This window comes from Ziziphus jujuba, chromosome 1 (genome assembly GCF_031755915.1).
Source record: "Ziziphus jujuba cultivar Dongzao chromosome 1, ASM3175591v1".
In the NCBI taxonomy this organism is placed as follows: Eukaryota; Viridiplantae; Streptophyta; class Magnoliopsida; order Rosales; family Rhamnaceae; genus Ziziphus; species Ziziphus jujuba.
In genome coordinates, this window is record NC_083379.1 from 6,545,048 (window position 1) to 6,568,126 (window position 23,079).

Sequence of the window (23,079 nt, forward strand, 5' to 3'; positions counted from 1 at the left end):
TATTAGAATTGATTATTGTCATATTAGAATGGTTTAATTATTATGGACGAAAAAGTAGGTGAAAAGGCATATATTTTAGGACTTTTGTCTCTTAGAAAATAATGATTAAATTCATACTTTTTAAGATAAATAAAAAGCAAAAATAAGGGATGTGGCTGTACAAAATCGGAATATATATGAGTTAAACAGAGGAGGAGAAAAAGAAAAAGAAAAGAAAAGATACGTCCATGAGGGAACTTAAACAATTAATAATTAAAAAAAAAAAAAGTTGTAACATGAATACCGACCTCATTTTATAAAATATGGTAGAACGAAAAGTACTTAAAGTAAAAATAATCAACAACAACAACACACAATTAAACAATAAAACAAAAGAATGATGGAATTAATTAATGTAATTTGGCTCAAAATCTTGGAGGTATCTAACCCCCTAGTTAACATTCCCCACAAAAAAATAAAAAAGAAAACAGAAAAAAGTGGAAAATGAGTCATGAAGTTTAATTAAGTAGAATATAGCTGTAAGGGTACTTTTTATGCAAAGGAAAAACAATGTGTGTGTGTGTGTATATATATATATATAAGTTTTTTTTTTGTATTAATTCGTTGGGGAAAAAAAAAAATTCAAAGATAAACAAACGTCATTTTGTAAAAGAGACACCCCATAACAAAGTTTGACAATGTTTGGTACGGAAGTGGATAAGGTATTGGATTCAATACGTTGGAATGATAAGACCCCAAGTGTCATTATCTTAAACATTTTTACGCTCTCCTTCCTTTCTAATTTTCCTTGCCTATCTATGTATGCAAAACAAATCACAACACAAACTTGTTTTTGTATACGCAGAAACAACGCTTTTTCTATCTACCGACACACCCTTTCTAATACAGTCAAATATAGTGTGTTTAAACTTTTTTATTATCACACATGCACAAATTGGTACATAGTATGTATATATATATATATATATATGTGTGTGTGTGTGTGTGTGTGTATATGTATATATCTATGTTTCGCCGCAAAGGAAGATGAAGGAAAAGTAAAAACTCCCCGTAATTGATCTATATCGGATACTATTTTCAATGCTTGAATGGTATATGTGTCAAGTTTCCTAGTAGAGTAAGCTTCAAACTTAAATTCATCATCTACACATCTTCCATGCATGAACCTGGACGATGGGTGAAAATGAAGGAAGATTCTAGGCAGCCGACACTAGTGACTATCTATGTGTGTTGATATAAGGTATAGTTCTCAGACATTAAAACGTGATGTTACACCTAAAAATTAGGTGGCTAGCCTACTAATTAGAAATGTCCATTTCTCATTCACATGTTTATGATAAATATTATATATATATAATGAAATTTTATGGTACCGATATTTTTATTTTTTTATTATATTAAGTCTGCAAAAGTGATGATTTTTAAACAAATTATCATCTTTATATGTAGTATTGATGATAATAATTTTTAAAAATCATCATCTTTGTATATATTATTAATAATAATTTTTTTATAAAACATCGTTTTTAACAATTTTTCTCGATTAAAAAATATAAACGTCTACACTATAAAATGATTATACATATATATTTTAATTTTTTTTATATTTTAAATGAGATAAATTCAAATTAATCACAAGTTTTGTTTGTGTGCGAAAAAATTGGCTTTATCACGCTTTTTTTTTTTATATTTTAAATGAGATAAATTCAAATTAATCACAAGTTTTGTTTGTGTGTGAAAAAATTGGTTTTATCACGGAACGTATTTTGAGCTAAGCTTGGATAGCACTATATTACAAATAATACACATTGGATACCACTTTACTTTCTTCTTCGTATATTAAATTATTAATCAATTCCACATCGCACTGTCGTAATTATGCATGACCCAAATTCAAAAAAACAAAAATTAGGCTTTGACCCGTCTGTTTATATAAATATATATATATTATTAACATGTTTATGTTTTTGGACAATTGAAAAGTCAAGTGTATGAGGGTTTTTAGGTTTTGTTTTTGACCAAATGAGCAGATAAGTCAATTTCAATAAAACCGCCAGTACAGGAGATTTTCTATGCGAACCTACACTTCCAGGTGTGCACCTCAACTTAAAAAAATAAATAAAAAAATAAAAAAATAAAAAAATAAAACTATTTATTATTATTAGAATTATTAACATAACAATTATAAATTAATATATTTTCATTATGTATTGATTTTTTTATTTTAATATCCTAATTTTGAAAGATATTCATTTTGGACATTTATTTAAATTATCACATAATATATAAATTTTAATAATGAATAACAAATAGCATTTTTTACAAAAATAAGAATAAGAATAAGAATTCTAGTGCATGCTAGGCTAACTACTCCTTGATTTCTGTTTGCTACGTTTTGATCTTAAATCCTATTAGGTATAGTTTTTGCTTTTGATTTTACTTTTTAGAAGTATTTCCTGAAAAGCTGATCTTTAGTTACTTTGCTTAAATATTTTTCTAGATGTTCAAAACAGTTATTTAATATTGTCCAAATACTCTCATAAGCTGGTTTGGTATTTTGATTTGTAGAATTTTACAATTTATATTTTTTAATTATCAAAAGTAATGATTTAAACTCTTAATTTTTCATTTTGTTACAATTAGGCCAAAAAAATTAGTAATAATTTCATCCATAAACTTGTCGCATGGTTTGTGAGGAAAGATATTAGAATGATCATCAATAAAAATAAAGCAACTATGACGATGAACTAACTACCAATTTGTTTGGTAAAGTTGGGAATTAAATTAATTTGTAGAAAATCAAAAATTTAAAAGCTTGAATTGATATTTTTCAAACTTGAGAATCTAAATCGTAAAATGCTAAAAGTTAAAGAGTACTAAATTGTAATTATAACTATTATATATGATATGATATGTTGAGAAATATATATATATATATATATATATATATTATATATAAGATGTGAACATGTTGAAAAATAACATGTAAAATATAGGTTAACAAAATGATAAAGTTGAAGAGTACTAAATTGTAATTGTAACTATTATATATAATACGATATGTTGAGAAATACGTTTTTTTTGGATATAAGATGTGAACATGTTGAGAATAGCATGTCAAATATAGGTTAACAACAAATTGCTGAAGTCAGCTGACAATCAGATCGACATTGACAAAGTAGTCAGCAGCTAGGTTGATGAATCTGAAGGGGGCCCGATAACTCTATCCGCTGTGTCTGTGCTTTTGTGGATGGTGCATGGAGTTTGAATCTGATAGGCAAAGAAAGACAAGTTGCGCGGTGAAGTTTTATTTCTTTAATCAGCTCTATCTATCCATCTATCTAAATCTAAACCTAAACAAACTGGCACCAACCCGGCCATGCATGTGACCTCACTGCAGGTAAGAGAAGATAAAAAGAAAAGCCTTACATCTCAGAGTCCCTTTATTGATTTAAAGGACTCCTTTTCGTCATTTCAATACCTTTCATTTGCAATTTAGTTATATTAAATAGCGAGAGGTAAATAATAAAATAAGATTTTTTTTACAACCTTTTGTTAGTAGGTCAATGCCATCTCTTTTTCTGTGTGTGTTCATCCAAGGGGATTTGCATGTGTATGTGGGAGAAAAATCCAAAAGAAGTTTACATAAAGAACATGCTTTTTTAAAGGGGGGGGAAAAAAATGGTGTGGTGTGGGAAAAGTTAGCATTCATGGAAGAAAAAAGAGAACTGAAAGTAATGAGCAAGGTACAGAGCATGAGTTTCGTAATTTAACATTCCACATGTATATGTTTGATCAAAGACTCGCCTCTTTCCAAGGATTCTACTACTCCTGTTGAGGGGTTTGGATTTCTAAGGGAGAGAGCGAACATTGAATTTTCCATATTAGGAAAATTAATTTGATATTTATACTGTAGTTTTATTAACTTGTAAGAAAAGTAGGACAGAGAACGCTAAGTTACGAAACACTTTGGAATAAAAGCTTATCATGATAAGATAAGCCAATTGATGAAAATTAAAAAGCAAGATTGGGTATTGGTTATATGGCATTGTGATAAATTTTTAATTTATTGATATGATAGAACATGCACCCTCAATGTTAATGGCTTCTACTTTTTAAGTATGGTTCCCAACCATGCATTCTTGCCTGCCTATTTTTGGCTATTGCTTGCCCTCATTTTGATTAATTATGTGAGAGGGACATAAGGAAATTAATCTTATCAATCATTCATCAATAATCCTGTTAGTTTCTGAAAGTAGGTAAGCTCAAGCAAGAAAATATAATTGAAGAAATGTCAAATAAATTATAAGTGAAAAAATTAAGGGAAAAAAAGAAGAAGAAAAAAAACTACTTCTTACAAAATTTAGGTGTCAACCTAAAAATGACACCTAAAAAACATTAACAGACGTCAAAAAAAAAAGAAAAACAGAAAAACAGAAAGACAGATTATTAATGAGAAGTTGTTTTTATGACTTCTCCCCTGATCTCCTCTATGAGAAAAAAAACAAATTGATAGTAACTCAAATATTTAAAATACATCAAAACTAGCTAGAAGGAGCTGCATACAATAATTGTTATGTAATTTCTTCTTCGTCTTCTTCATTTTTACTTTTTTATTTTTTTTCAATCTAAAGGTATGAGTTAAAAAGGAACATGAAATTTCTTCAGGACCCTTTTTCAAATAAAAAATATATATGAAACTTTACTAATTTGTGTTTTTAGTATTTTCTCATGCATTTCGGGTGCATAAAGTTTGTTAGGGGCGTATGAATTATGGACCCATCATGTAAAAGCAGAATTTATTATCAACCCACTATATGCATTATGGACCGAATCATGCAAAAGCCCAAATTGATTGTCCACCCAGTTCAACCATTTTTCTTTTATCCAATCCAAATATGACATATTCAAAAAAAAAAAAAAAAAATCCAAATATGACTGGCACGCATTTGCGAAATTCGACCTTTATTATTATTATTTTTTTCAGAGAAACAGATTAAGCAGTTTTTCATTTATTATTTTTTTGGACATATAAGAAATTAAGCAGAGTCGACTCAAAATTTTTAGTCATCTTGACTTGGTAAAACCCAGGACATATATATATATATATATATATATACTATTACAATGGGCTAACCACGAGAGATACCAACATGAGTACTGTTGATTTTTTCAGAGATCCCTTGACACACACCAAAAAAAATAAAAATAAAAATATAGATAATACACATATAAATGGATTATCTATTTAAGTTTTTAAAAACTAATGATAATTCAATTTACTATTAGAACCCAAGTTGATCTATTAAGATTATTTACTAAAATTCATCATAACTTCGCAACTATAGCAATAAATAAGTTTCAATTTGAACATACAATTGTATGTTTAAAATATCTCCAATGATAAATATAAATATTTGAATATGTGATATAAAAATTGACATCAACTAAATCAAAATAGCATAAATATTCAATCAATTTAAAATTGTTCTTCAATGATAATATGTAAAAGATATTTATACTTATTAATTAATTACATATATTTTATTTAGTTTTCTTTCTTTTTTGAAAAATTTAACTTTTGTTAAAGAAATTTTACTTTTAAAAAAATTTTACAGTGTCTATAGACCCTTTAAATATAGACAGTTACATTAACAATATATATATATATATTTTTTTGCCATATCAATTTAATAAAATATATCTATTTATTTTTTATGATGTGGCAAAAATATCTAACAATAAATAGAGTTATTGAAGACGCGTTTAGACCGATAAATCATTAAAATAAAACAAGCAAGATTTTCATCTTCATTATATAGGGATTAGTTCATGTGGGTGAAATTTATAAGACTTTGGACGAATAGTACTAGTAATCAAGTTAAGAAAACTGTGTTATATTTACATATATGCCAATTCCACTTCCCAGAAGGCATGAAAATGAGAAATTAATATCCAACACATGACATTTTATCCACATTGTACTATGTAGTATATCGTGTCTTCTCTACCGCCACTCGAACTCAACCAATATTTATGGCCAAACCCTAAAACTAGTATCTGTCGCCGACATCAACATTATTGCTATATAGCTCTAAAATGAATTGAATTAAAACGGGAAAAAAAAATCATAACCAAATTTATCAGAATGTAATGAATAAATAAATAAATATATATATATATAAAATAAAAACTAACGCATATGAAGATGATAATAATATACACACAGAATTCACTCAGAGCGCTGAGAAAAGAAATAATAAATGGGAAATTAATTAATTAACTTTTTTGAGCTTCCGAAAACCAATACTGCAAGTCCTCCATAGAAGGTATCTCCAGCATCATTCTATCCAAATCCTTAAAAGACATTCCTTTGGACAACAAAGAAATATTATTACCATGATCACTACCCCTATCACTAACACCGCCGTTAACGATGTCGCTGATCTGATGAACAGCAGCAGACCTCTTTCTCTTCGCAGCATCACCGGTGAATGAGCGCTTATTTATCCATGCAACACACGAATCTTTGCCTGTGAGGCTCTGAACCACGGATTTGAAGCTCATTGGATCGGTTTGGATGTACTGGGTATCAATCAGCACCACCTTCACTGCCTCAGGGTTTGAGCTTGCCATTTGTAATGAATTAATCAAAAAAAAAGAAAAAAAAATAATAACAAAATCTTTTCCTTTTTTTTTTTTAGTTTCTGAGGGTTGTGCTTCTTAATGAGGTAAAGAAGTGAGTAGTAGTGTTTTTATTTTTGATATTGGAGGAAGAAAAAGGATATTTATATATAATTATATGGAGAGGGAGAGAGAAAGAGAGAGAGACGAGGTAGTCATATGAAGTTAATTGACAGTTAAAGGAGGGTCGGGGATGATTCGGTTGACTGCTGAAAAAGCCATATGCAGTCCGTAAGGACCGAAGACTGCGTCAATAAAGAACGCAGCCTATGAAAATATATTGCATATATGTATATGAATTGCCAAAAAGTCTTTATCCGTCCTATTCCAATTCACGTGATAGCTAAAAGCAAAACTCAATTAAAATGGAGTTGGCATTTTCCCCCCTTAATCCAAAGAGAATGGAAGAAGAGAGTTTCCTTAATTAACAATCTTTAAAATCTTCCAGAAGAATTGAAAATTATATGCAAACCATAAATTTAAGCCTGTTTCTTGTATCATATGCGCGTAGAAATTCGATATGTCCAATGAGTACTTGATGTAGAATGTTAATTCATGTTAAGAAAAGAACCAGATTCCATCAAAATTTTCATTAACACATCAAATCCACTTGTTGGTCACATTAGCATCTCATCCTTTGAATCATTTCAAAATCTAGAATTTAAATCTTAGAAAACAAGTAATGCATTTAAAAAAATATATATATTAATGCATTTTTAAATCCATTTTAAGTTATCCAGCTACTAATAAAAAGAATTTCATATCATGGCCAAGTGAGACTAGTTTAATTGTAAGTTATTCACATTTTTGTCTAGAATGTTATAGGTATGAAACACTAAAATAGAAGGAAAATATTATAAATAATTAAGAAGAAAAAAAAAACCATCATGTTGAAAATCTCATGTGAACTTGATCATATATAAATGTACTATGTTATAGTACTTACATGGTTAATGTTTATCTGTATAATTAAAGCCTTCACAATGAATATATTCAAATTCAAATTAAAAAACTTATTGGAATTTAGACGTGTGCAATTATTATTACTTCTCGTATAAGCACTTCTATTTCAAAGAAAATCAAATATTCCCTTGTTAGAGATAATTCTTGGTGTATACGTAAATGATATTGATCGGTTCCTAGAAATTTAAATGAAGAAATTCGGCATTTCACTTTTCAAATAGCAACAGTGACAGTTTCTCAAAATAAATGAATATTTATATAAAAAAAAATGAACAAGAATCTTCTACCACAAGGGAAACGTTGACCCCCCAGAAGAAATCCAACATGCTAGGAAGATTCAAGAATTCTCGGTGTGTATGAGATGTATATACCAAGTAAACAAACGTCGTATATAGGGTAAACTCATGAACTGATTGAAGTTATAAATGCGAAAGATGGTTTTCTCGTAGAAATATTGAAAAAGCAAACAGCTTGGTTGAACTTTCACTTGGTTGACCTGTTAACTGTGACCTGGTTGTCAAAAACAAAGAAATACAAAGTCATTGTTGCCTAGTCTTCTATATTATATATATATATATATACATATATGAAAAATGTCATGTAGCCTAGTTCCTTGACTCCGTGGGGGTCAAATATGAAGCTGCCATGCAGTTTTCTTGCCTATTATCTTGTGGCATGAGATCCAAGTGGCCCCACCTACACGTCTTTATTTCTTTGGAACCTGCTGATGAAGATTTATGTAAATATATATAAATAAAGAATACAAAAGCAAGTAAATTAATTAACAGCGACAGATTAGGGCCTAATGGGAGCATGGCCTCCCCATCCCCTTAAATTTTGAAAAAATAATATAATATCAAATTAAATTGTAGATATTCAAAAAGTGATTATACATGTAGCGTATTCAAATAAATTAGTTTTCCTTCTCCAAAAAAAATAATTAAGTAATTAATTAATTTTCAAATATAAGCTCTAACTTTTCAATATATATATAAATATATATATATATATATATATATATCTATATTAGAGCATTTACGATAATGTCTCTCATCTCAGTATCTCAAATTCATAATCTTACAACTCGATATTTCAAATTCATAATTTCCTAATTATAGGTATGCATAACTGAACCAATACTATTTGAAAACTTATAATATTTTAAAATATAAAAAAAAAAACCTAGTAATATATATATATATATATATATATATATATATATTATCAAAAAATATCTTAATGCATATTTTATAGGTACTATATATGCAAGTTAGCGGTTAGATAAATTTTTCTCCGTCTCTTTATGTCCTTTTATTTTTTATTGGTGCGCTGATGGGATAGATAACCACAGGATACATACGTAATATATAGGAAGTATTAATATTGACTAAATATATATATTTTGGCATGTGATAGAAATCCAAAGAGAGGATAATTAAGGTGAGAGAAACCTACTTGGATTGTTGTTCATGGTTAGTCTTAGCACATAATATTTCTATGTTCACAAACTAATTCTGGAAATTTCCTTTAACTTTCACTTTTCATGCTTGGTAGATTTGCATCCACACCTGATCATCTTTTTGTATGCCTCACACAAGCTAGAGGTGGTATTTCCTTGTACTTCACCCATTTCTGGAATTATTCATAGAAGCTTTATCTGTATAGTGGATGAAACTACGACTACAATTTTTGTCCTATTGTTTGAAATTTCTAGGACGTGTTTGACAAATGACAAGTTAATAAAAATCTTATTATTTTGGAAAAATGACAAGTTTTTAATGTGTTTGAATAATTATTTGAAAATAAAATATGTAAACATAAGGAATTTGATTATCAAATTAAAAGAAAGTACGTGGAAAAGTTGAGAGAGATGTAGTTTTGAAAGGACTAATGCTACAAGAACCAACTAGTCTATTAACTTATTTAAGTATATATATATATAAATATATATATTATTATTATTATTTGATTGATTAACATATTAAATAATGTACATGGATAAGTCAATTTTAAAAAAAATACATATAATTAAATATTAACCAATTATATAATAACATGTATATACTTGATAAATAATTTGAAAAACTAGTTGGTAGCAATAACATTACTTTTTTAAGAGTCCCCGATAAATTTAATTATGTGTTTTTTTAAAAAATATAAATTTATCTTTAATTTATAATACAATCTTTATTAATTACTTTTAAATCATAACATTTTTATTTATAACTGAATATTATATGGAAAACTAACTCAAATTGAATTTTGTAAATTAGTTTTCCTTCATAGCTTTGGATTACAAAGTGTCAAATTTTTTAGAAAACTAATTCATAAAATTTAGTTTCATGATTAGTTTTTTGAAAATTAATTTTAAATTAAGTAATTAAATTAAGTTTGTGGATATTGACACCTCTTTACATAAATACTTTCTCTAAATTTGAGAATATATGTCCTGGGCTTACACTTTAATTTCCCATCTACAAATAATTACCAAACATACTAAAAGTTACTACTTTTTCAAAAAAAATTACATTCCCATCAATTTTACTATTAATAATCCTAAAGTTATCGAAATATTTACTAAATTTATTTTTGGTAAATAATAAAACAACATTTAATTTTTGTTTTTTAGTTCATTCTTTTATTTTAAAAATTTATTTTTCATACTTAAATTATATTAATATGCTAGTTTATAATATTTTAACACGTATTATTTACAAAATATTTTAATATGTGTAGTATTATTGTTTCATTGTTTACAAAATAAGACATAAAAATTTGATTTGCCTTAGAGTTTGTCCCTTAATTACACGATAAAACTTTATTTAAGGTGACATTAGTCAGTTTGATATTATTAATTCAATTTTAAAGTAAAAACAAAATGATCTTTCTATTTTTTATTTATTTTTAGAGTAAAGGATCCAGTTAATTCACCTCTAAGCTTCATGTTATCGAGCCAAATACATTTAAGACAATAGATATTTACCTAAACTAAAAGTATTTTAGGAATTCTTAATTCAGATAGACTTGTTCCATGGGTCATAAGCTTTTTAGAACCAAATATTATTTTGGAGCAAGTATAATTTGATACCTTTCAATTTCAATATTTTGAAATTTAGAAATTTAGACCTTTAGTTTTAAAATCTACTACATTGTGTCTTCTATGTTTTATTTGTGCACATTGATTCAAATGACATGATATAGAAAATGGATTTAAATTGATGTTGGTGGTTTAGTATGATATATTAAATTGCGTCTATTAACATGAAAAAAAATTGAATGTAATAACTAAAATTGTAGGTTAAGATTAGATCCATTGCATCGATATTCCCCAAATCAAAACCAGTGATGGAAATATCGGTATCGATAAAAATATCGAAGGTATAATTTTATGGAAATATCGATAGAAATGTCGATATCGATGGAAATATCGATAAAATTAAAAAAAACTGTAAATATTTAATTTACAATATATATTTTTATATATATGATAATTAATATAATATAATAATATAAAAAATATATTAATTAAAATATAATAAAAATAAAATAATTTATAAATATTAAAAATTATTATAAATAAAGAAAATACAATATTTATTATACATCTAATAAATATTTTAAACCGTATTATATACATATCTAATTATAAATTATTAGTTACACTGTTATGATGATTCACATAATTGAAAACTTCACTTATGCCCTATTAGATTAAAAAGCTAATTATATTTTGATATCCTTTTTTAGTTGTGTAATTTAGATACTCAATTTATAACTTCATCATATTAAGCTTTATAATTTTAATTTTGGTATTAATTGAATCTTTTATAATTGTAATAGTTATAATTTTTAATTTCTAATATAATAATGGAGTATGAGTTATCATCAAATTTAATTAGATGTTCTATACCTTATTAAATTATAGGAATCATCTTGATCATAATTTTTTTTTTATTAATATTGAAAACTTTTATGATAATAACTAAATCAATATGCATTAAATTAAATTAATAATGTGCACTAAATTAAAAATATAAAATATTCATTATAATGTATTTTAAAATTGAAAATTTAAATAATAACATTTTGATATTAAAATATGCAAAGCAAACCATTTTGGCATTTCTTCAGCTTGCACCGTCTGTCACCCACTCATCCATCCTCTCTCTCTCTCTCTCTCTCTCTCTCTATGGTTCCTTTGTTTTCTGTTTGTGAGTCACACCAGCGGCATTTCTTCAGCTTGTCACCGTCGGTCACCCATTCATCCTCTTTTTTTTTTTTTTTCCTCTCTCTCTCTCTCGATGGTTCCTTTGTTTTTTGCTGGCATTTTCTAAACCCGTAAGTTTTAGAAGCCTCTTCTTCTAAAACCCATTTAAAAGCCACAAAATCATAATCAAAAATCCAAAAAAACGAAGGACAGAGGCTCTGATGTCGGCGACATTTTTTCCCCCTGCTGTTGGTGTCAAAGCTCGTCGACATTCGATATTGTCGCCGACATTTCCCTAAAGTCGGCGACTTTTTCTTCCCTGATCAAAACTAGTTGTTTTAACGTGGTACGTTTTAAAAATAAGGGCCTTAATTACAAAATTCAAAATTAAACTGCAATTAACCCATTTATATTTTCCTCATGAGCATACTCTTTGTTACTTTTATTTATTTATTTATTTTTATATAATGATTTATCGATTCGAACCACCATTTTATTATCTGATATTTGTATTAATGATAAAGCTGCTTTGAGACATGAATTTGTATAACAAATAATATTGGGTAATATCCCCAAAAAAATAAAATAAAAGTATATGAGTTTATTGGCTAAAATCTAATTGATCCTACATTCCCACTTGGAAAAACTCTGCGCAAGAGGTCTGCTGGAGCCTGAAATGAAACCTAGTTGGGCCTCCTTCTGACAATCCAATGCCTAATCTATTGGGCTTAACACAAGGCCCGAAACTATAGATTTTTTTTTTTGTTTATGTGAGTATGTATCTGTTTAACTGAAAAAAAAATAACAATTAACCAATTTTTATGTTTAGGTAACAATTTCCTAATATATATTTGTTTATTTTGGTTATTTATTTTATTTTTTATTGTTTAATACATTTATTAGATAGCCAATGAGAGGCACTACTACTATGCCTGGATTGTACAGTAGGGATAAATTTAACGAATAAAAAAAAACTAAAAAAATATTTATAATTATTTAGATAATTATTAAGGAAAAAAAATAATTAATGCAGTTTATATTTTTATAAAAATATATTAAATATAAAATATATTTATCAATTAGCTTTTAATTAATAAGGATAATATTATAATGTTATTATAACGTTCAAACGTTTCATTAAATTCTTTTTCTTTCTTTCTACTTTCTATTAAATTCGAGTAAACAGTTAGATAGTTAAAATAATCAATAATCTGTTTCTTCATTTTTCTTCTTTATCCTTTTCTTTCCTCTCATTTTAATAATCCAAAAAAAAAAAAATTTAAAATTTTTCCTTTTCTTTCCTCCACATTCCCTCTATCCAAGCATAGTGTAAAAGTTGAATATTTTGGGATGCTTTAAAACCCTAAAAATTGAATTTGAAATGTTTGATAAACCCATACAATTTAGATTCTCCAATAATTACTCTTTTCAAATGATGAAAAATAGCTAAGGGTAAGCTTTTCAAATACTTTTTAACACAATTTGAATTTTATAATTAAAACTACTACTGTAATTTTCAATTAACAACAAGATTTCCTTTTATCCTTATGTAGTTTTATAATTATAATTTTTTATAAAAAAAGTGGTCAATTCAGTTTCATTTGAATATGAGTTTATATGTATATATTTTGTTGAAAGTTATATATATTTAGTTTAATGGAAAAAAGTTTATAATAAAATTTTTTGTAATAATCAATTACCAATTTTAAAATAACAGTTTATCAAATTGACATAAACAATTCAATTGCATCAGCAAAGATTTTATTGATTTTTGATATAAAAAAAAAAACAATAACCCCAAATTAAGCCTAAGCCTGGGGTTTAAGTTATTACTTTGTCTATGTAAATTGTAAATCTTTTACATTAAAAAACTTTCTCCACGAATATGCATATTTTGTCCGAAATGAAACTCCATATTTTTTTGAAATATTATTTAGTGGTGAGGAACAATTCCTTATTTATTTATTTATTTATTTTTTTTGTGGGTAATACGGTGAGGAACAATTGTTTAATAGAGCTTCTTTCACAAGTGTGTTCAAATCAATCAAATCGTTTTCATAGGGCTTAGGAAAAAGAAAAATTCATTCTTACAGATTTCAAAATATTTATAAATACAATTTACGAATATTTAAAAAAGAAGCTATATATATTCTATGCCTACTAAGATATATTGAAATCACATGCAATAAAAAAAAAAAAAATTAAGTGTCCCAAAAGGAACAACCATAGCAAGGACCAACATTTCTAAAATTAAATTATGGTTACAAACTAATGCTTGCTTATAATGTTTTATTTATTAAAAATATTAATTAAAATAAGAAAAAGAAAAAAAAATGTAAATTGCAAATTAGTACACAAATTGTGAACAAGATTAATTATTAACACATAAAATACTAGTTTAAAAAAGTAAGAAAAATAATAAATAATATAACAAAATAGGGAAAAAAAAAAAGAAAAAAAGAAAGCGTTCTCTATCTCTCTCTCTCTCTCTCTCTCTCTCTCCTCTCTATATCTATTGAGTTCTCAAGTCGACAAATTTTTTTCTTTTTTTTTTTTTTCTCTTGCTGGCTCTCACTTACAATGCCCTGTTGATTAGTTTCATGTCTCACCTCACCAAACGCTCAGCCAGCAACATCACCAACACCCCCTCCGCTGCCACCACCAGCTCTTCCTCCTCCTCCTCCTCCTCCTCCGCCGCCGCCTCTGCCTCGTCCTTCGCTGGCCCTCTCATGAAGAAGGCCAAGTCTCAGGCCGTGGCCTGCTCTCTCGACCCCAATAAGAATGGTCTTCACACCCAGGACTTCAATTCCCCTGATAACGACGTCGTTTTCGACCCCTCTTCCATGGCTATCGACGAAGATCTCAAGCCCGATGACCCCTCCTCCGCTCTCCACTCCGGCCGCGCTGTTGCCGCCAATTTGTCGCGCAAGAAGGCTACCCCTCCTCAGCCCGCGAAGAAGCTCGTTATAAAGCTTGTTAAAGGTTTGATTCCGGATCACACTCTGTCTTGTTTGGGTTTTTGGTTTAGGTATTGGGTATCAGGAAATGAATATCAATTAAAATATACAAAAGGATTAACTAAGATCTTTTCCTTCATTTTATTTTTTTGGGGTTTTGCGGAATTTGGAAGGTTTTGTGTGGGTAGGTTTGAGTTTTTATGATCCAAAATTTCATGGGGTTTCTCTTTTTGAGTGTGTAAACTTAGGTATTGGGTTTTCCTTGTTTTGATGTTTATCTGTTGGGGCTTTCAGTTTTGGCTGTGATTTTAGGTTGAATGGAGACAATTTGTTTAGTTAATTCCTTTTTGATTCTGGTTATATGCAATTTATAGGCGTGGGAATTAGAATCTCAGTTCTCTGGATCTGCATATTGATCCAACATTTTTCTTGCTTAGGGAGCTCAGTTGCTATTGAGCTAGCATTGGTATTTGAGTGCCTTGTGGTTCCTTTGCATCTTTAATGCTTCTAGTAAGAATACCTCTTTGGTTTTTGGATTTGAGGTCCAATTTTCACCTCATCTAGGGTTACCTAAGCTGACTGATATTGGTGAGAATACTCTGGTCAGTAATCAGAGTAGGAAAAGTCTGCTTATGGCAATTCAAAATGGAGGATGCAATGGTGTGTCATCCGCTCAGCAGTTAGGAGATGTGCAAAGTCAGATTTGGACTTATGACGTTAGATTGAGGTTACTATATATGGGTTATGTTCAAAATAATGTTCTTTATGCTTCTATTTTCGAATGCTAGATTGACACTGTAAAATACTCTTTAAGTTTCATCATTCTTTATGCTTCTTTTTGAATGGGAAATTTTCCTAGCATTGTTTTACTGTTTTTAATTTCCTCATGCAGTAAAAAAGGTGATATTGTATGATATAAACCTAGTGATAACACCGCCATTGGGTCTTTGGCATAGATGGTGCAAGAAATGGGTTTCGTTTTAGGTTCAAAAATTTTCCTCAAGTTGAAACGCTACTTCCAAGTTCCAAGACTACTTTTGGTAGCTTTTATGTGTTTTTGTGTATTGCGGGCAGTAGTATATCTGCATCCATACGTTAATGAGCTGCAAGCATATAGGTTTCTTGGGGTTTAGTTCTAATTCATTATCTAAATGCTTACTTGTTAGAGGCATACATCCTCCCATATTCCAGTGTTGTGTTCTTTATATTTATTGAACTTTAAGGCTTTGTTTGGTACAAAAGACAGACTTTAGTGCTGTAATATTTTTGATCACTGGTTAGGTGCAAATTAGACTGAGCTATAATTTGTAGGGAACAGGTTACACTACAAAATGTATCTATTGTATACCATTCATATTTATCTCACAAAATAAAATCAGATTAAATAGATTTAGTTTATTTGAAGAAAAATTTAAGAAATACAGTCGATTCAATTGCGTAAATTCTATATATATGCATAATAATTTTAATACAAATAATACAATGTCTTGTAATTATGCATTACTTGAAATTAGTCAGTTATAGGATGAGTGAGTTAATTCTGTAACAATTAAACTAGTAGAATTTGCATATGCCGTACATATGGACATAAAAAATTTATTTGTTCATACTTGTCTACCAACCTGAGTAATATGATCCAATTCTGATTCATTTAAAAATTAATAAAAGTGTAACAATTTCAAATAGCATGTGTGTCAAATTTTTATAAGTACTTTAATTTTGTTGTGTTACTTTTAATGCCCATAATTTTAGCATATATTTTCAATATCTATATATTCTTTTTTTTTTTTTTTTTCCTCCATATATTGTGATACATATATAATGTTTGAAAAATGATTAGAATTTATAAAAACACTAAGACCACCTAAAGAATGCTTTAAGAATGCTCAAATCTTTGTTCCATAATATAAGACTGGAAATTAAAACATGGGTGGGCTTGTTTCCTGAAGTCTTGGAATATTTACAAATATAGAATTTCTTATCCAGATTATTTTTTGTCACCTAATAGTGGATTGGGATAATGTTAGTTGAGGCACACAGTTGTCCACCATTTCAAACGTGGTCTAACATTAATTATTCGTAAGCAATAATGTTATAGTTGTTGTTTAAACCCCTATCTAAGTTCTTTGATAGGTAGAATGGCAGTTCTAATATACCATTGAATTTCTCATGTATTCTTGTCCATTCATTCTATGAGACAGTCTCATTTGCCATATGTTTGTTTGGATTGATAAAGTTTGAGATCTGCTTTAACCTTTTTTTTTTTTTTTTTTTTTTCACCTTGTGAGTCTTACCATTAGTTTTATTATATTACGTGTCCCTATAAATAATTAGTGTCAGCTATTAAAGTCTTATTAATAAATAGCAATGGAGTTTGGAATTTTAAAGAATAAAATGTTTATCTCACTCTATGTTGAGAAGGCTAACTGATAGTTTTCAATTCATCTTCACTTTTTGTCTTCATAAAGCAAAACCAACATTGCCCACGAATTTTGAAGAGGAAACATGGGCAAAATTGAAGTCAGCTATTTGCGCTATATTTTTGAAGCAGCCCAATTCTTGCGACTTGGAGAAGCTTTACCAGGTAGAACCTACCAGATTTGTCCTTGTGTGGAATAAGACTTAAATGTTACTGACAGAAAATCAATTATTTTATCTCAGGCTGTTAATGATCTTTGCCTGCACAAGATGGGGGGAAATCTTTATCAACGGATTGAAAAAGAGTGTGAAACACACATAGCTGCAGCACTGCATTCTTTGGTTGGCCAAAGCCCAGATTTGGTGGTTTTTCTATCTCTTGTTGAGAGATGCTGGCAGGATCTCTGTGCCCAGATGTTGATGATTCGTGGTATAGCTTTATATCTAGATAGAACATATGTGAAACAAACACCAAATGTGCGTTCATTGTGGGATATGGGCTTGCAGCTTTTCCGAAAACATCTTTCTTTGTCTCCAGAAGTAGAGCACAAAACTGTTACAGGCCTGTTAAGAATGATTGAGAAAGAAAGGTGCATCATATGCTCTCAAATTTAATCTATTGTAGTGTTTAGGGGGTTGATAATGTGTTTTGTCACTTCTCTGTGATATCTTTCTATGATCTACAAAAGATGTGTCAATTATTACGTTCTTACCTGCATGATGTTCTTGGGATTTCTTCGATTTACAATTCAACCAATGTTTAGTGATTCTTGAGGTCATTTGCTAACACAACTCAATTCAATTTTGGCATGCTTGCTTATTAATTGTTCGACTTATCTTTTAAACTAGTAGTTTGCAATGTTATGTTTTACAGATTAGGTGAAGCTGTGGATAGAGCTCTCCTTAACCATCTTCTAAAGATGTTTACTGCTCTAGGAATTTACGCAGAAAGCTTTGAGAAGCCATTTCTCGAATGCACTTCTGAATTTTATGCTGCTGAAGGCATGAATTACATGCAGCAGTCTGATGTTCCAGATTACTTGAAGCATGTTGAGGTGCCTATTGTTTTTTTTCCTTGTTTTGTATCTATAAATGATATCATTGTTAATATTTTCTTTGATAGACATTTTGATTGATGGCTAGTTCCAATTACTTGGCATTTATAATTGTCTACAAAAGTTGATGTGGGATGTCTTTTTAATTCCATATTTGGTGATTTTTGTTTAACTTGAAGAGTGGTGGGTAACATGTTACAGACAAGATTGCATGAAGAACATGAGAGATGTTTACTTTATCTGGATGCAAGTACAAGAAAGCCATTAATAGCAACTGCAGAAAAGCAGCTTCTTGAACGCCATATATCCGCCATCCTTGACAAGGTTTTTGTTTGGATGTTAATTGCCGTATCTCACCTCAATTTTTCTCCTTTTGGATTTGAATCATTTTGGTTTCACTGGTTTATTCCAGGGTTTCATGATGCTGGTGGATGGACATCGTATTGAGGACCTGCAGAGGATTTATAATTTATTTTGCAGAGTAAATGCTCTTGAGTCATTAAGGCAAGCCCTAAGCTCGTATATTCGTAGGACAGGGCAGGCCATTGTCATGGATGAAGAAAAAGATAAAGATATGGTTGCCTCACTTTTAGAATTTAAGGCTTCTTTGGACACAATATGGGAAGAAAGCTTTTTCAAGAATGAAGCATTTTGCAATACCATAAAGGATGCATTTGAGCACCTTATCAATCTTCGTCAGGTGACATTGTCTTCTTATCCGATTGTTTTTTCCTTTATTTCTGGTTTCTTTACTTTAGTAATGAAATGAGATATGAAGGCATAATACATTAAGTGGATAGGAAATGCATTTATGTAGAGAACAGACTACGGGCTAGAAAATTTGAGTGTCTAGACGGGAATATAATAGTTAAATGTCAGTCTTTCTATGGTGTGTCTGCAAGTTTTAAACTTGTGGATACCGAAATGCCTTGCTGTGGTAAATATTTCGTTAATAAAGATTGAACTAACAACTCAAAAGAAAATACTTTGCAATTGATATAGCAAATTATTCTGAAGGTTGTTTGTATGATTTTGTTAAGGTGTCATGGGTGTTTTGTGTGGGCCTTAGTAGGGTATGTTAAGAAACAAGTGCAAATTAATTATAATATGTCATGGGTGTATTACATGGATCCATTTAACTAGTTTTCTCACTTGTATTTTAACACCCACCCAGTACCTTAGGCATCTTCATACATGGTGGCCTATTTAGTTTAGAGAGGCTAGGTTATTGTTATTAACCTGGCTAGCATTTTCTCATCCTCTTTCTCCTTTCTTTATCTCAGTGATAGTTTTTATTACTCACATGCCCGCTTCTTGTATTAATACATCTATCTCATAGCTTGACGTTGTTTTCCGGATACCAGAACCGACCTGCAGAACTGATTGCAAAGTTTTTAGATGAGAAGCTTCGTGCTGGGAACAAAGGTACTTCTGAAGAGGAATTGGAGGGTACACTTGATAAAGTATTAGTTTTATTCAGGTTTATACAGGTAATTTGATGAGCTATTGACATTATATGCAAGTTGATTGTTGGATTAGCTACAGAGCTTATTACTTACATGCTGATGTTTGTCTAAAAAAATACATGCTGATAAGCACTACTTGTTCTTTTCCTTTGGAATTAAGGGTAAAGATGTGTTTGAAGCATTTTACAAGAAGGATCTTGCTAAAAGGTTACTTTTGGGAAAGAGTGCTTCTATTGATGCGGAAAAGTCTATGATCTCCAAGGTTAAGAATGGATTTATTTTCTTATTTAAACTATATATTATATAGCATTTTGATATATTGATTGTTAACACGTGATCATTTCACTGGTACAGCTGAAGACTGAATGTGGCAGTCAATTTACAAACAAACTTGAAGGGATGTTCAAGGTTTGCTTGTTTCTCAATCTGTATGTTCAAAAATAGGGATTTAGTTATGTTAATCAAGCTGTTTTAAAACTGCTGGCTGCTTTTTATGGTAGTTATTTTAGAAATTTAAAAATTATTTTTGTAAATATGGAGAGAGATAAAAGTTGCCAAAAGAGGTATAATCCATTTATAGATTTTATTTGAATCACATTTCCATATACAATTGACGCCAAGAATTGGGAGAGTGGTTTTTGCCCACTCAAGTAGTGCCAAAATTGAAGATTAAATGCTCCAGGGTTTTTCTTCTTCTGTATTGAAATTTAATCTCCATATTTAAAGTTTGTAGAACGTGTATATACATGACAGGCTTCTTCGCCTGTTTTGACTGAACCAGTTCCTATACATATTTGAATTATGCTTGTTGTGACACTAACAGGTTTTTTTGCACTGTCTTTTTCACATTCTTTAGGACATTGAATTATCAAAAGAGATAAATGAGTCCTTCAAACAATCTTCCCAGGCAAGAACAAAACTCCCTTCAGGGATTGAGATGAGTGTTCATGTCCTAACAACAGGGTAGGTTAAATTCTTGTTGATTATGTTTAGTTATATTCATGTTGTTCTTTCACTCCATGTTCTGGAGAAGTTTAATTGGTGTTTCCATGGCTGGCTGCAGGTATTGGCCAACATATCCCCCTATGGATGTTAGACTTCCTCATGAACTGAATGTGTACCAGGTTAGATAAATACCAGAGTATGGATTCTTTCCGTCATGGGGAATGTGAATGTTCCTTTATATAACTGCCTGAGTTCTGTTTCATGCAATAGGACATTTTTAAGGAGTTCTACTTAAGCAAATACAGTGGGAGACGTTTAATGTGGCAAAATTCATTAGGTCATTGTGTGTTGAAAGCAGAGTTTCCTAAAGGCAAAAAGGAGCTTGCAGTTTCCCTGTTTCAGGTTGGTCTATGTTAGGCTAAAATGCTTTACTTCTGTCTTTGGGGTTACCTTTTTACTCTATCTTCTGTATTTCAAGTCTGTCTGGCAACTAGTTAATCGTAATAATATGGTTGGCTTGTACCTGTTCTGCTAGACTGTTGTTTTGATGCTGTTTAATGATGCTGAGAAGCTAAGCTTTCAAGATATTAAAGACTCCACTGCCATTGAGGATAAGGAACTTAGACGAACTTTACAATCCCTTGCATGCGGAAAAGTCCGTGTCCTGCAAAAGGTAGGTTCCTGGATGCTAGTTACATTGCTGAGTTTATACTTGAAAATCCTGCTCGAACCAGACAAATTTGGAAAAGATAGGAGTTCTTGTTAATTTTTATGACTTTCTTCCTGTTTAATATTTGTGCTACAGTTGCCCAAAGGAAGAGATGTGGAGGATGATGATTCATTTATCTTCAATGATGGATTTACTGCTCCTCTCTACCGTATAAAGGTATAATGTTTTGAATGTATAGTAGTATGATGGGGTTCAGGTAGTGCTGAAGCTTTCACTAGGCCGGGGGGAACTTTTGGAGTGTGCGTTATAGTCACTTTTGGTTTTGCCTCATAATTACCACCCTGAAGTGTAGTAGTACATAGAAAATTTTAATGGATTTGAATCTGTTTTGGTTGCTATTTGTAACGTGGAGCTTGAAGCTAAGATTCTTTTGATGTATACAGGTTAATGCTATCCAGATGAAGGAAACAGTAGAGGAGAACACAAGCACCACTGAAAGAGTATTCCAAGACCGTCAATATCAGGTTAACCTTTGTAATTTTCATGCTTTTCCAAGATTTTAAAAATGCTCCTTGACATTTTAAGTGATTAATTCGCACTGCTTTGCTATACTGCAGGTGGATGCTGCTATTGTTCGGATTATGAAGACCAGGAAAGTGCTAAGTCACACGCTCCTGATCACTGAACTCTTCCAACAGGTAAATGGTGCTTCAATCTGTTTATCAACAATAACGAAACAGATATCGGCTGTCATGGACCTGCCCATCAAAATTTTGTTCAAATAATGAAATGAAATTCTATTCTGCTACGAAGAACAAAGTTTATAGATGAGTTGGGGGCTGCACAAACTAGATTATCAAGTTAAACGGGTTTAGTTAGATAAGATGAATGGGAGGGTATCGAGGAAAATAATGTGTGTGTTTTTTCTTTCCGGTATGCAGCTCAAATTTCCGATAAAGCCAGCGGATTTGAAGAAAAGGATCGAAAGCCTGATCGACAGGGAGTACCTAGAGCGGGACAAGAACAACCCCCAAATTTACAACTACCTGGCATAGTTCGATATTTCCTCAATTGGGAATTTCTCCTCTCCTTTGTAGAAAGACACAGGAGGTTTTTCTGTCTTCAGAAGGAGGCAGGATTTTCCATCCCTTTGTCTTGATTATTGTACAGTAACTTGTAGTTCTCATTTTTGTTGAGTTCTAAACTGATTGTAAAGCATGCTTTATTTTCTGTTTTTTGAAATTCATATTTACCAGTAAGGACATAATGCCTCAGATAATTTTAAAATTTTTTTTCTTTCCCTTTTTTGCTTTTTGCGATAGGGTGGTTAAAGACGAGGAAAAGAAATAAAACCCCATTAATATATATATTTATATATATATATATATATATATATTGAGGAAGCAGATAGACGTCGCCTTCCTTGTTCTTCTAATCACTTAAAAGCTAAAGTTGGTCCACAACATGGCATGTTGCTACGTTGATTTGAACCAATAATCATGATAAATATGGAATTTGGATCTGCCAATAAATGTAAAAATTATTTAATTTCAGGAAGTGAAATGCAATTTTAGCATTGAACTATTGATAAATTTATGTTTTAAATTTTATTTAATGGTAAATGTTTTTTTTTTTTGGGGGTCAAACAAAAAGGATGCCAGGTTCTCCCGAGGCATCAGGCCGTAGAATTTAGTTGCTTTTCTTTCTTTTATAT

The 23,079-nt window shown here is 30.0% G+C and overlaps 2 protein-coding genes across 2 annotated transcripts; one reads left to right on the forward strand and one right to left on the reverse strand.

Moving 5' to 3' along the window:
• Positions 1–6,154: 6,154 nt before the first annotated feature.
• On the reverse strand, positions 6,155–6,886 carry LOC107406009 (VQ motif-containing protein 10). Its single transcript, XM_016013093.4, has one exon. The coding sequence runs from the start codon at positions 6,634–6,636 to the stop codon at positions 6,280–6,282; it is 357 nt and encodes a 118-aa protein (XP_015868579.1). The 5' UTR covers positions 6,637–6,886; the 3' UTR covers positions 6,155–6,279.
• Positions 6,887–14,381: 7,495 nt separating this feature from the next.
• On the forward strand, positions 14,382–22,666 carry LOC107406011 (cullin-4). Its single transcript, XM_016013094.4, has 17 exons — positions 14,382–14,836; positions 17,280–17,395; positions 17,473–17,819; positions 18,104–18,284; positions 18,486–18,608; positions 18,697–18,984; positions 19,649–19,774; positions 19,911–20,012; positions 20,105–20,158; positions 20,607–20,713; positions 20,814–20,874; positions 20,966–21,097; positions 21,231–21,368; positions 21,501–21,581; positions 21,809–21,889; positions 21,983–22,063; positions 22,307–22,666. The coding sequence occupies exons 1-17, from the start codon at positions 14,455–14,457 to the stop codon at positions 22,418–22,420; spliced, it is 2,514 nt and encodes an 837-aa protein (XP_015868580.1). The 5' UTR covers positions 14,382–14,454; the 3' UTR covers positions 22,421–22,666.
• Positions 22,667–23,079: the final 413 nt, after the last annotated feature.

Bases quoted from the DNA above. Each gene is read 5' to 3' on its own strand.
- LOC107406009 (XM_016013093.4), bottom strand. From the start codon at position 6,636: ATGGCAAGCTCAAACCCTGAGGCAGTGAAGGTGGTGCTGATTGATACC.
- LOC107406011 (XM_016013094.4), top strand. From the start codon at position 14,455: ATGTCTCACCTCACCAAACGCTCAGCCAGCAACATCACCAACACCCCC. The intron at 14,837-17,279 runs GTTTGATTCCGG...GTCTTCATAAAG, and splicing joins CGTTATAAAGCTTGTTAAAG to CAAAACCAACATTGCCCACG. The intron at 18,609-18,696 runs GTTTTTGTTTGG...GGTTTATTCCAG, and splicing joins TATCCGCCATCCTTGACAAG to GGTTTCATGATGCTGGTGGA.